The sequence below is a fragment of the Phacochoerus africanus genome, chromosome 2, assembly GCF_016906955.1.
Source record: "Phacochoerus africanus isolate WHEZ1 chromosome 2, ROS_Pafr_v1, whole genome shotgun sequence".
Lineage (NCBI taxonomy): Eukaryota > Metazoa > Chordata > Mammalia > Artiodactyla > Suidae > Phacochoerus > Phacochoerus africanus.
Genome location: NC_062545.1, coordinates 168949505 through 168963677, shown reverse-complemented (window position 1 = coordinate 168963677; position 14173 = coordinate 168949505). Strand labels below are relative to the sequence as shown.

At 46.9% G+C, this 14173-nt stretch overlaps 1 protein-coding gene across 3 annotated transcripts in view; it reads left to right on the top strand.

Moving 5' to 3' along the window:
• ANP32A (acidic nuclear phosphoprotein 32 family member A) overlaps nt 1–4420 on the top strand; it is a 37161-nt gene extending 32741 nt beyond the window's left edge. For 2 of the 3 annotated variants that reach the window (XM_047767169.1, XM_047767170.1), the window contains exons 5-7: nt 646–743; nt 2879–2942; nt 3188–4420. In XM_047767169.1, the coding sequence (XP_047623125.1) occupies nt 646–743; nt 2879–2942; nt 3188–3249 (224 nt within the window). In that variant the 3' untranslated portion in view covers nt 3250–4420. The remainder of the gene's footprint in view (nt 1–645; nt 744–2878; nt 2943–3187) is intronic. The other variant, XR_007133153.1, reaches the window with a different exon arrangement.
• The last annotated feature ends 9753 nt before the right edge of the window (nt 4421–14173 follow it).

The following is a 14173-nucleotide window of genomic DNA, read 5'->3' as shown; positions in this document are numbered from 1 at the left end:
GTTGGGCTTCCAGGCAGTGCAGCGAGCAGTCAGGAACAAGAGGAAGGAGCACCTCCTATTCCCATCCCACACCACCAGCTCAGTGAGGCCACCCTGTAGGTCTTTCAGCCAGAGTAAAGTTGAAGACTGAGACATTGCCCGAATAATTCAGACATGAGTTTGTTTTCCCTTGTTAGGTGAGAGTATTTGGCAAAGTATTCAGACACCCTGTTTGCCTTAGTTTGTTCTATCTTCTGATTCTAGGCCCAGCTCTGTAGCTAATTGCATGTGTGACCTTGAACAAGTCGCTTCTCCCCTCTGGGACTCTTCTCATCTTTAGAGCAGGGAGCTTGGCTAGATGCTCTTTGAATGTACTGACTTCTCCTTTTTCTCAAGCCCTGTAACTAGGCTCTCTGGTCTGGCATTGTCTTTGCTGTCTCAGCTTCGATGAGGGACCTTTTGTCTTCATAAAACTTGAGAGAAGGGTTTGCCTTTGGCATCACTTTAGGATGCCTTCAATCACATTCATGCATCCAGGCTGGGGGAGAGTCATGGGCCTCTCACGAAGACCACCTCCCATGCCAGCCCCATCAGCCTGGGGCCTGTGCTGTGTGGGAGGGGCCAGCTCACCACCGGTTCATTCTTGTCCCCATTTCCATTGCACAGAGGAAGAGTATGATGAAGATGCTCAGGTAGTGGAAGACGAGGAGGATGAGGAGGAGGAGGAGGAAGGTGAAGAGGAGGATGTGAGTGGAGAGGAAGAGGTAAGAGTCTGGGCCGGGGGACCATCTCCCAGAGTCCCCCCTTCCCTGCTTTGCCAGGGAAGTCAGTCCCACCAGATACCCCAGTTATCAGCCTGGGCAGCCAGGAGCCCTAATTGGGATTTGAGTCCATTTCAGGGCTTGTGACTGGGTGGCGTGGGGGAGAGAAGGCTTGTAGCCAGCCTTGGAAAAAGAGGAGGGCGGGGATTCCAGGGGCAGGTAAGGAGGGGATTCATCTGCCAGGGCGAGCCTGGCCCTCATTTCCATGTGAAAATTAGTTCTTGCAGAATCCATGTCTGCATTTTCCAGCTTTTTGCATTTTAAGTTAATTTAGATATTCACTGAGCACCTAGAGTGTGCTACGGAAAAGCCAAGACTGCCTTAAACTGATGGGTAATAGGATCAGATACTGCTGGATCCCACACCCGAGTGTGATTAGGGTTCTGTGCACACAGTGGGTAGAGGGCCATTATCCTAATACACTAGCTGGCATTTTTTTTTAACAAGGTCTGTGATGTGTCTGTGAGGGGTGGATCCCAGCCCTATGACTCGCTACCTGTGTGTCCTTGGACAAGTTCCTTGACCTTCTGGGCCTGTTTCTTCATTTGTACAATAGGCGTCTTTTTACAGCTAGCTTGTAATAGGGATCAGCTCACTGGACTGTAAAGAGGATAAACTAATTTGTAAGTAAAATGCTTAAGGACAGGGTCTGATAAGGGAGTCTTTGAGCACTTACACTATTTGAGACTTTTACATCCTTCTCTGAGGTCCTGGCTCTCTGTGCTGGGTTTTGTGTTTGGATGTGTTGGATGAGAGTCTTGGACTCTGTAGTAGAGTCATTTTCCCTGACTTTTCAGATTTCTAAATCAACTCTTGCTATTTGCAAAAGTTAGACTGAGAGGGGTTTAAATGCCAGCGTGGACAAGGTACCTGCCTTCTCCCCCTGCTTCTTGTCTGCCTCCATCAAGGAGGGAGACACCTGTCTCCCACACAGATCTGCTCAGGCAGGACCTCTCAGCCAGCCCCACACAGACTGGGGAGAGGCAGATCAGAAGTCAGTGGGAAAGCTGCTAAGATAGACTTGGCTCCTGCCGCCTTCCACTGCTAGGTGTCTCTGCTCCCCAGGTGTGGGTGCTAGGCTCACCTCTGAAGAACATAGTGTATTTTAAAAATAAAGACTTAGCAAAACAGGCCCCCCTAAGACAGGGCAATAAGTTGTATTGACTAATGGATTCTTCATCTTGCTCTTCCTGTCACAAGAGCTGCCAGCATTTTGTTTTGGGGTTAGGTTGTTTTTTTTTTTTGGTAATCTCATTGGCCATCTGCAGATGTCCAGCTTTTCCAGTAAAGGAGAGCTATACACACACAGTCTTAGCAAACAGACTGGTTAAGGAACTATTTGGTGACATTATAAAAGGATATTTCCCTTGACAAAAAGAAGTCTATTGCCAAGTTCTTTTTAAACAATGAGCTGCCTGATGCTTTAGGAACAGCATTCAACATGCAGAGTTTCAACTAGCCTGGACCTTAAGAAGCAGCACAAAGCATGGTCCTGTGTTAGGTGAATTCACACCCCTTCGTGAATCCCAAGGAGCTGGGAATAATGGGGGAGGGGGTTGAATTTTTCCTCCCCTCCAAGTGATCCAAGTTTGCAAGATGGTGAGGGGCTGGGTAGGATGAGGCTGGATTCACCCACAGAAGCTGGATTTTTAAAACTGGGGTCTTCCTCTGAAGCCAAAACCAGACTAAAGCCTGAGGACAAGACAGCCTACTTCACATGGAGCTTGTGCTCCAGGAGCTCACACTGGAGAGCACCTGAGTTATAGTGATGCCCAGGTCAGAAATTCTTAACCTTGGAGGTAGAATCCACCAGCCCCTGACATCATTTGCAGATACTGTGTGAGATGTGGGTATTTTCTAGGAAAGAATTCAAGGCTTTCTGCAGATTCCTAAAGGGAGTCCTCAATGCAAAAGAACCTCTGCACTGTGGAGTCACCTGCGTTGAGCAGGTCCTAGGGGCTCTGAGAGGCTGGGGGCAGCCCTCAGCTTTTTGGACTCAGTGTCAGGGAGAGTGGCTTCCCTCGGCATGTCCTGAGACCGGGGCATTCTTAATATTCAGTGTCCATCTTCTCTCCTAGGAGGATGAGGAAGGTTATAACGATGGGGAAGTAGACGATGAAGAAGATGAAGAGGAGCCTGGTGGTATGGCAGCCTTTTTACTCTCTGCTGGTAGAGGCTGGCCCCTTCCGTTGATAGGAGATTGCATGGGTCCTGAAGAAATGGCAGTGGGCAGAATGGGGCTTCCCTTGCTTTGCAGAGCCCCCATCTCGGTTTGCTAGGGAGAGAGAGCATCCCAGATATATGGTCCCCTGCTTTCCCAGCGGGTGGGTTGAACCAGGGGCAAGATCTATGTTTAATCCAAATGCCTTTTCTCCTTACTTTTCCAGAAGAAGAAAGGGGTCAGAAGCGAAAACGAGAACCTGAAGACGAGGGAGAAGATGATGACTAAGTGGAATAACCTATTTTGAAAAATTCCTATTGTGATTTGACTGTTTTTACCCGTACCCCCCCAAATCCTGCCCCCTGAAACTTATTTTTTTCTGATTGTAACGTTGCTGTGGGAACGAGAGGGGAAACGTGTACTGGGGGTTGTGGGGGGAGGGAGGGTGGGAGGGGGTGGAATAAAATACTATTTTTACTGCCACTCTTTATTTTTTTTCCCCTACTTTTTCTTTGTGTCTGGTTTTGTCCCTGTAAATGCGATAGCTGAGTACCCACAAGTGAGCGTTTGTTCTGTGCCCTCAGAGAGGATGGTTGGAGATCTCTTACCTTTCTTGGTATTTCTGAGTCTCTTGAGTTGGAAGGCCATGGCTGGCCTCAGTTTGGTTTCTCAAAGCCCAGGAGGGGCTGAGCACCAGCCGCATCTTACCTCTTGTTCTGGTTCCCATGATTTCTGAATTTCTTGGACTTGCTAGAAGCAGTCAGCGCCCTGGTTTGTAAATAGCAACCTGAAGGCGTATTTTGGCACCGGTCGGGGGACCCTTCCCGTCTCCCATCCCCTTTCCCTCTTTGCAGATGGTGGTGGGCTTCGCTCTCCGAAGAAGACCCTGATGTCACTCTTGAGTTGATGAGCCAGAGAGCTGAGGACAGCAGGCTTCTGAGTTAGGAGTAAAATGGATTTGGTAATTAGAATCAAATGAGAAGAAGCAAACCCTCAAACTTCAACCTCTGATATTTTTTAAAAAGCTGTCCTATATCTTGTTCTGTAAAATAGTAGAACGCTTTGTTTTACAAAATGACAAGAGAATTCTTGTACGTGTCCTCCTGTGCTTAGACCATTTTTACAAACCTAAGCACAGGAGACGCTGCTGCATGTCAGCTGGGTTCTGTTTTTGTTTTTTTCTTTTTTTTTTCATACACCTGAGCACGGAAAAACTAACGCAAAATTGTATTTTCTTACCTAGTGGAAACCTGAAATGACTGCAAATTCCTAGTGAATGTACAGGTTTGCTTTCCTGTCCCTCTTCTGGATTGCTTTTGAAGTGACGTGCGATTTCCCTAGCCCGTGTTTCATCTGTATAAAAGACATCTGCACCAGTTTTCCTCCCCCTCAGAAGAGCCAAACTTTGAGTTTTATGTCTGTTTGTCATTGATAAATTTCAATAAATCTTTTTATACAATTTTTTTGGGCATGGCTTCTTTGAGTCCCACAGGCCATTGATTTCTCTAAGATGCCTTCGAGATAACCCGCTAGCTGATGGGGGCGCGGGGGGGGGGGGGTAAGGATCATGAAGGTTACCTGATAAAATAGGTTTCTCTACAGGATCTGTAACCTGACACTAAGTTCGGCCACTTTGGGTCTCAATGCAAGACCTGGTGGTGCGCTATTTTTATGAAAAGATTCTTTTTGGGGGGTAAGTGGAGTGGGTGGGGGGAGGTGATACAAAGAGATAAAGAGAGTTATTTAAAAGTATAAAAAGAGTTATTAAAAAAAAAAACTCACCAAAAAGGCCTAACCCTAACCCTTATTTTGAATATCTTCCATTTTTCTGTTGTTGAGACTATGAAAAAATTATATGCTTGAAAACCTCTGGAATGTACAAATCAAACTTTTCCTTTTTTACTTAATTATGATAATTTCTCTCTGCCTCTGAAGAGTCTTCAAAAGCATGTACCTGAAATGGCTATTAGTAGTCCATTAACTCTTCCGATTTGCTTAATTCTAACCAAATGGTAAGATGTGTAGGTTATTTCCAACTTACCACTAAAGTAGACATTCTGTTATACCTTTTATGGATTTCTTAACAAATGCCTAGAAGAGTCATTGCACCAAAAGTTGACATTTGTAAGGCTCACATTGCAAGATTCCGTGTTTTCCAGAAGGGTTATACCAACATACTGTTGTAATTTATACACAGACAATATATTCATTCTCAGCCTGTGCAATTCCAGCAAAATGAGGTGCTTCTCAGGAGAGGCTGACCCATCCCACCCTCTGGGTGGTGCCCTAACACTTACTGCCTTTTGGAGCAATCAGACGTCTTCTGGCTCCCAGTGGAGGCGGCTTCCCAGAGGCCAGTTGCTAGGCTAGGCATCAGGACTATGAGGATGAAGTAGGCAGACGGGCTTTGTGCCTCCCAGAGCTGATGAAGGAACATGTGAGTGGCATGAAATCGAGAGACACTTAAGCCTGTTTTCAGATTTTCTGGCCCTGCCCCCCTCCATGGGGGCTTTAAGGATTAGTTGACACACACAGATTTGGAAATAAATGCTATAAAGTAAAATGGATAATGATGGATGGGTTAATGCTGATAGAACTAAGGAAAACCCTGAGAGTCATACCAAGCATTCACATCAGCTCTTGAGATACAGTATCTCCATGGCCACTTCACTGATGAGGAAATCTGAGGTCTAGTCACTTGGAGGCAGGGTGAAACCCAGGTCTGTTTGGGCTATTTCCCTTTCATTGAACTTAATCCTGAACGGCAAGGAGGAAGAGGAAGTTCAGCCAGGGGAGAGGCAGTAAGAGCTAACCTTAGCTGAGCTCTTATTGTGTGTCAGGTACTGTGCTTACACGCAGCATCTTATCCATCTGAATACCCACAGCCACCTTATGCAGGTGCCATTGCTTTTGTTATACAGGTGTCTCAGAGTGATTAGCCCACGGTCATGCAGCCAGAAAAGGGCAGCATCAGGACTAAACTAGAGGTGAGGGGTTCCAGCGCCAGCCCCCTCACCTTACACTGGGGTGCCTCCAACCTCCTCCCCCAAGCTGCAGCCACCTATGAGTCAGCTGTGTCCAGCTGTGTCGAAGCAGTTACTTACCCTACCCATCATGCCTGGTCACTGAGCTTTCCCTACCAGGTCTGACAAATGCCATAGGACCAGCCCTTGAGATGGAGGGCTCTTAGCAATCATCCAGCCATCACCCAACCCTCTCATGTGACAAAAGAGGAAACCAAAGCCGAGGGAGGGTAAGGGAGGTGCCCAGGGTCACCCTGCAAGACAGAGGCAGAGGCCAGCTGGAACCCAGCACTCCCATTTCTGGGCTTCTCCCATGCCTTGTCTTGTGGCTGCACCATGTAGCAGGGAGGCCAGCTGTCATGAGAAGCAGAAGATACACAGTGCAGTGTCTTCCAGAACACAGCTGAGCCTTTGGGGGGACAGGATGTAGTGAGGGCATGGCACCTCTCTGTTTTATGTGGCTTTGGAGTGCAACCTATGTTTTTAAATATTCGCAGTGGGTTTGGCTTCCCAGTAGTGTCTGAAGCTGATCATCCCTAAAAAGGGTGTGCATTTCTTGGAGAGTAATGTGATGATTCTTGATCATGAGCTCCTACTCTGTGTCATGTGCTGTGTCCATTGCCTCCTCAATTCCTGTACCAATTTCTGAGATGAAACCAATGCTCAACAAGGTAAGACAACCAGCCCAGTCAAGTGGCAGTTAAGCCTGAAATCTATGTCTTTTCCAATGCTAGAAACCTTGTTCTCACCCACTGAGTTAAAAGAGCCAGGCAGCTGAGAGGAGGGAGGATGAGCCATTCAGTTTGCCTCATTTGCTGACTTGCAAAGGCTGTTTTTATCCTGATTCAGAAACTCATTGTTCTTGGTTGGAAGGATTCCCACAGTGGGTCCCTAATAAGTGGCTTTGGACAATGGCTGCCCTGAGGGCTGGGACCAGCCCTTGGACAGGCCCCTGTGGCCGGCTGAACCCAGGGGTCAGCGGGGCCAAGGAGAAGGCTGGAGATGGTTGGAAAAATGAGGGCAGGTCTCAGGCTGGATGGGCCCGACTGAGGCCCTCAGGTCAGGCCATGAATATGCCAACAAGGGGAGAGACTGGACAAAGATTCAAACCTGATGGGGCATCCGTAGTCTGCTTACTGACCCTGTGCTTTGGGAGCTGATTCAGGGCACTCCAGCGGATTTGCCCACCAAGCATCAGTTCCCCTTGGCCTGACAACACCACCGCAGTGGACCACTGGAAGGGCTCGTGCGGATATGGACCACTGCCATTCCTGAAGTTCAGGTGGGGCTCACCCTCACCTCTCTGGTTCCTGGAGTGAGCACGTGACCCAGTCCTGGCCAATCAGCATATTCCAAACGTAGACCACAGTCACTGGTACGAGGAAGAGCCTGGAGTCCAAACTGGTTAACTGAAGCTTGGTCCCTGGAATTTGGAAAATGAGAAACCTGTTGTGGGTACCAGGCTGGGAGGATGGAGGCACAGCCCTTGGAGTGAGCCTCTGAATGTTTCCATTTCAGCCTGAAAGAGTCCTGACGAATACAATGAAGTGAGGACACAACATATATTTACAACCTATTGTTTGCTGGGCATCGTACATTATTTTGCTTGTTTCTCATAATAATCCTATCTGGTAGTCATTATTAACCCCCTTTCAAAGACTGAACCCATATAAGTACTTGATAAATATTAGCTGCTTAGTGCCAGACACACAATAAATGCTTTATGGAAATCAGCCTAGTATCCCCTAAATCTCCCTGATAAGGATCCAGGGGGCTTGTCAGACTGCCAGCTATCACCCCTGGGAATTCTCATTCCATAGCTCTGGATTGGGGCCCGGGAATCTGTATTTTGACAAGTACCCAGAGGATTCTCATCACTGAGGACATATGGGAAATGCATTCAACACAACTCCCACCACAGTCTGCTGAGGCAGGTAGTGCTGTCATGCTGTCATGCTCATTTAAAGTTGAAGAAAGTGAGGAGTTCCCATTGTGACGCAGCAGAAACACATCCAACTAGGAACTAAGGTTTCGGGTTCAATCCCTGGCTTTGCTCTGTGGGTTAAGGATCCAGTGTTGCCATGAGCTGTGGTATAGATCACAGATGAGGCTCGGATCTGGCATTGCTGTGGCTCTGGCGTAGGCCAGCAGCAACAGCTCTGATTAGACCCCTAGCCTGAGAACTCCATATGCCACGGGTGTGGCCCTAAAAAAAACAAAAGACAAAAAAATAAATAAAGTTGAGGAAAGTGAGGCTCAAGAGAGGTTATGCAACCTGCCCCAAGTTGACACAGGTGGCCAGTGAAAGAGCTGGGGTTTGAACCTGGGTCTACCTGACGTTCACACTTCTTGTAGAAATGTGTAAATAACTGCCTATGTATCTCACAGATTGTGAGATGATGCAAAAGATGGAAAGAATATTGCAGAGTGGAAAGTGTAAACCACCACTGAGAAAGAGAGAGAAAGAAATGGAGGTTTATGAAAAAGAAGCCTAAGCAACTCAAATATTTTCTCTAACAAGGGAAAAACAAAGTCTGAAAAGCCACTTGGTCATTAAGTTAATCTATGTGGAATTTTTTTCCCTCCCTTTTGAAATCTACATAAAATAAAATTCACTCGGTGTCAACTGTCACAGTCATGATAGATCTTAGTCTATGGAAGATCTTAGTTGTAAAAAGAAATGGATTTGCACTCTTAGAGTCTCCTAAGTCTCGCTGGCGGGCCTTTTGAAGGTGTTACAACTCTTGGCCAGGGCTCAGGGGACCTGGACTCTCATCCTAGCTGTGAGACTAACTAGCTGGGTGATTGCAGACAAGTCATCTCTGCGTCCTATAAGAAGAGCAATGCAGATTGTGTGACTTCTGACAGCCTTTAGCAATAGTTTATTACATTCTTGCCTGCACTGCCCTGAGGCTCTATTTAGGTCTCTGCTGAACATGAAATTTTGGAAGGGCATTCCCTGGTAAAGCTCCAAGGGGACCGTGGGAAGGGTTAAGGTGGGAGAAACAGCCTTTCTGCCAAGGTTGGAGCTCTCTGATGAGGAATTTACAAAGTTAACTCTCTGAGGTCTCAACATATAGACAGACAGCCAGCCCAGTCTCTTCAGACCCACACCTGCCTGGGTCATCCAGCTGGGCCGATAAGGAAGCAGAGAGAAAACTAACCTGTGCTGAGTGCTTGCTGGGTGCCCAGAGCTTGGCACGTGGGATCTAATTCCATTGTCACTGCAGAGTCCCCTTTGAAGCAGTTTTTATTTATTTATTTTTTTAGGGCCACAGGTGTGGTATGTGTAAGTTTCCAGGCTAGGGGTCCAATCGGAGCTGCAGCTGTGGGTCTAAGCTGCAGCTCATGGCAATGCTGGATCCCTAACCCACTTAGCAAGGCCAGGGATCGAACCCGCATCATCAGGGACACTATGTCAGATTCTTAACCCTCTGAGCCACAAGAGGACCTCCTGCTTTGTGGTAGTTATCATTCTCTCCACTTTCCAGATGAAGACACTGAGGTCCAGAGACATTATGTCACTTGCTCAAGATCTTTGAGTTTGGAAGGCAGGAGCTGGAATTCAGACCCATAGCTTCCTGGCCTGAAGTATGGCGATGTTTCCTTACTGCCCAGGTCCTGTGCAGCCTCTGATGAACTGCAGCAAGATTCAGCTCTTCCAAATCCTGGTTTGACTAATTTCACATCTTTTCTCAAGAATCTAGCTCTCAGGCCTGGCAGACTCCTCCCATTCATCTCTGCCATTCTCCAGACTTCTAAGTCTGTGACAAAATCAGCCTCTCTGTAGTCCCCAGGAACAGATGTCTTATGACAAAAATGATCTGAACCTCAGGAATAAAGAGAATGGATTGTTACCTCTGGAAAGAGACACTAGATGCTTCGAAAGATCAACAGCAGCTTCTTCTAATGCTTAAAAAAATAGGAAGAGACAGCACAGCTGCTGATATCATCCTTGGCTAGAGCTGGGAGGCCTGTGTGACCAGGGACAAACCATCACTCTGGAGTGTGTACCTCCCAGAAGTGTCAGGAGATACAGAGCATATTTATGTGCTGATAGAAATGACCTGGTGGAGAGGGAGGCATCACTGATGCAGAAGAGACAGACAGAATCTTAGAGAAAATCAGAGGCATGGGATCCTGTAATAGAAGTTTAGCCTTCAGAAGAGGAAAGGACACTTCTTCCTTGGTGACAGGAGAGAAAGGAGAGAAAGACTATAGGTACAGGGAGGTGGATAGCTCTGGCGGAGTGGAGATGGCAGAGTTCCAGTCTGCATTTGAAGGACATATGAGGCCAGGTCACCAGTGGGGTATGGGGGCTGAGAGGGGCAGAATGGAAGTAGGGGTTTGAGGAGAGCCAAGAAGGCGTGAGATGTTTTGGAGGGTGGGAAAACCACCACCTCTGGGAAGCCTGGGAAGAGTGAATGAATATTTACCTGCAACTGGTGACCATGACTTTAAAGGGGGGACCAGTCAGCATGGCTCAGCTAGTTAAGCAGGCATCGAGGTGGCAGATGGCTGGGTTTAACTAGCCAGATGAGTACAATGAGAAGAGCGAGGGGCAGGAAGATGGGATGTTTAGAAAGTTGTAAGAATGAAACATGTATTCTAAGTGGGCTGGGGAGGAAAATGAGTCTCACTAATAGTGAGAAAGCAGGAGATGGTCAGTAGGTTGGAAAGCTGCTGGGGTTGAAGGATTGTTGGAAAGGTGGGCAAGAAAAGGAGGCAGCAGTGAATGAGTGGAGACTTCCAAGGTGATACGTTTATTGGTGAGAAGGTCAAGGATATGACCATGGGGGTGGGTGTGTGAGGTGGGATGGAGGAGCAGATCTCCACTGGAAGTGTGGGGGTGAGGAGTGGGCAGAGCTGAGAGGCCAAGGGATTGGGTGGCTCATCCTTGAAGTTACTGAAGTTGCTAAGGATGATAACAGGAAGAATAAAGGAAAAAAGATAATGAACCAACGACTAGAGCCCTCACTAAGGAGGAGGCAGATGAGAGCAACAAAGAGGCAGCTGTGACTCGAAAAGAGGTGGGAGAAAAAAGGGAAGCAGTGATGGGGAGCAAGAAAAATTCTCCAGTTCCAGGCTTTGGGACACATGAAGGAGGGGGTCACCCTCCCCTGAGGCCTACTCATGAGAAGACTACAGGGGAGGTGGGGTCATCAGGTCCGAGTTGGGATAAGAGAGCTGGTCCATAGACCCTTACTGATAAACCATATACGGTTCCAGAGGGATTGAGGCAGTGAAAGGGGTGGGAAACAGCCCTTGTACTTCCTAGTACAACTTTCATGTATCTTCAAGTTGGTAATGGGGTGGGGCTGGGGCAAGAAACAAGGCCAAGTGTCTTTCATTCTGGTGCTTGTTTGGTGTCCATGGAGAGTTGGTTGTCTTGTGTTCTGTTTGCTGTCTCAGATTCTAGAGCTCACTGGTTTCTCATCTCAGGGGCTGCTGACTCTCTGTGACTCACACCCCTGATGTTTCTGTTCTAGCCAGGTAGAGGCTCTCTGCCTGTTGGCTTAGTTACACCCACCCTGGCAAGACATTAGCTGATCGAGCATCCAGCTATGCATCCAGTGGCCAAATGTCTAAGTCAAATGTCCATTCTTTCTTGCACACCTTTGGCCAGTGTTCCAACTTCATTTCAGGATTCAGATGGCAGGGAGGAGAGCAGGAAACACCACCACAGCCTAGCCCCCCTGGGTGCCAGCCTCTCACAGACTATACGGCCAGCATCTTGAAGAAATGCAGCCAAGGCTCCTTTGTCACTCAGCTGTAATGGCAGCTCTGGGACCCCAGATATTCAGTGGATATTGCTGCTCTATGCACACGCTAACCTTCCCTCTCCAGGCAAAAAGGAGCTGGCTGAGCTGGCAGTAGGGAGCCCCACTTATTGGTCAGGTTCTGGTGTGGACACCAACCCCTGCTTCAGTTATCTGGCTAGGGGGCTCCAACTGTAATTTATAAGCCCTAAGGATGGTATAGAAATACCTGTGTGGGCTGCTGTGAACATGCTAAGCATTTGAAGCTCCAAGGGTTGTCTGAGAAATGAGTTTCTGACTTTTGTTGCCCACACTTTGTGCACTCTACATCTTTTTCTGGCCTCAGTCACAGTACCCACTTCCTTCTTGACTCACATCCTTGAACCCTATCCAGATTCTATGTGTCATTGCCTGCCTTGATTGGCCTCTGTAAGTTTCTTTGACTGCCATAATTTATGTTCCTGACACATTCCTCCTGTTTCTGGCCAGCTCCAAGTGCTGCCACTCAATTCCTAAGAAGGGAAAGGACAGCAGAAATAGAGAGTCCTCATAGTGAGGGTCTTAAATAGGAGGATAGACCAATGGTTCTATTATAATTGGAGTCAAATTCTCTCCAATATTTAGTGAAACAGACCACACTACAGAAAACATTAAGCAAAGAGTTACCACCATGCCAATCATAGGAGGATGAATTGGGTGGTACAACGTATTTTAGGGAGTCTTATCTTCTACCTTGCTTCAAGAGAGAAGACTACAGCATGATTTGAATTTGAGGTGTCCCTTGAGATTTTATAGTGACAAATTAAATTTTGCTAAATTTGATCAGTAACCACTAAAACTTATAGTTCTTAAAACTGTATCGGCATGAAAAAAGACTTATCACACTTTAAAATGGACAAAGTTTTGAGAGAGCAGCCAAGATGGCAGAATAGAGAAATCCTGAGCTCACCTCCTCTCATGAGCACACAAAAATCACACTTCCCTACAGAACGACCATCATGAAGAAAGATGGAATCTACCTTTTCTGGCACAATTAAAGACATAAGGAAGGAACCACTATGAGACAGGTAGGAGGAGTGGATTCATGATATAATCAAATCCCATACCCTCTCGGTGAGCAACACACAAACTGGAAAATAATTATATTACAGAAGTTCTCCCATAGGAGAGAGAATTCTGAGCCCCACAATAGCTCCCCAATCCAAGGGTCTAGCACTGGGAAGTTGAGCCCCCAGAGCATTTGGCTTTGAAAGCCATTACAGCAGTTTAATTGCAGGAGCCCATAGGACCAAGGAAAATGGAGACTTTACATTTAAAGAGCACACACAAAATCTCATGTGCACTGGGACAGAGGGCAAATGAGGTAATTTGATAGGAACCTGGGCCAGACTTACCTGCTGATATTGGGAAGTCTCCTGGAGAGGCAGGGGGTGGATGTTGTTCACCCTGGGATCACAGACACTGGCACCAGGTATATTGGGCAACATTCATTAGGGTGAACACTCTTGGTAGCTGTGATATTAGCTCATTAGTGACAAGATATGGCCTCACCAAATAGGCAGTAGGCTCCAGTGCTAGGATGCTTCAGGCCAAACAACTAACTGGGCAGGGACACAGCCTCACAGAAGACAGGATGCCTAAAATGCTCACAGCTATCTCTAGACATTTCCCTAGACACAACCCAACTCACCAGTGGGCAGGCACCACCCCTCTTGCCAGGAAAATTGCACAAACTTCTAGACAAGCTCACTCACCAGGGGGCAGAAAATAGAAGCAAGAAGACTACGACCCCACAGTACAGGCCAGACTCTATCCTGGAACCAGCTGGACCCTTGCCCTGCCCACAAGCAGGCCAATGCAAAATTTGGGGTACCTCAGACCCCATACCCAACTGTGTCGGGAGCTCTTCCCCTCCCTAGTGATCTGGAATGAGATCACTTCATCTAGAGATATATAGAGACTGAAAGTGGGGGGATGGAAAAATTTATTCCATACAAATGACAATCAAAAGAAAGCTGGAGTAGTGATACTTCTATCAGATAAAATAGACTTTAAAATAAAGATGATTACAAGAGACAAAGGACACTATGTAATGGTCAAGGTATCAATCCAAGAAAAAGATACAGCAATTATAAGTATACATGTACCCAACATAGGAGCACCTTGATATACAGGCAAATATTAATAGACATAAAAGGAGAAATTGATGGTAACACAGTAATAGTAGGGAATTTTAATACCCCACATACATCAATGGACAGGTCATCCAGAGAGAAAATCAATAAACAAACACAGGCCTTAAACGACACATTAAACCAACTGGATTTAATTGATATTTATAAAGCATTCCATCTGAGAGCAGCAGAATACATATTCTTTTCTAATGCACATGGAACATTCTCAGGGATAGATCACATGCTGGGCCACAAA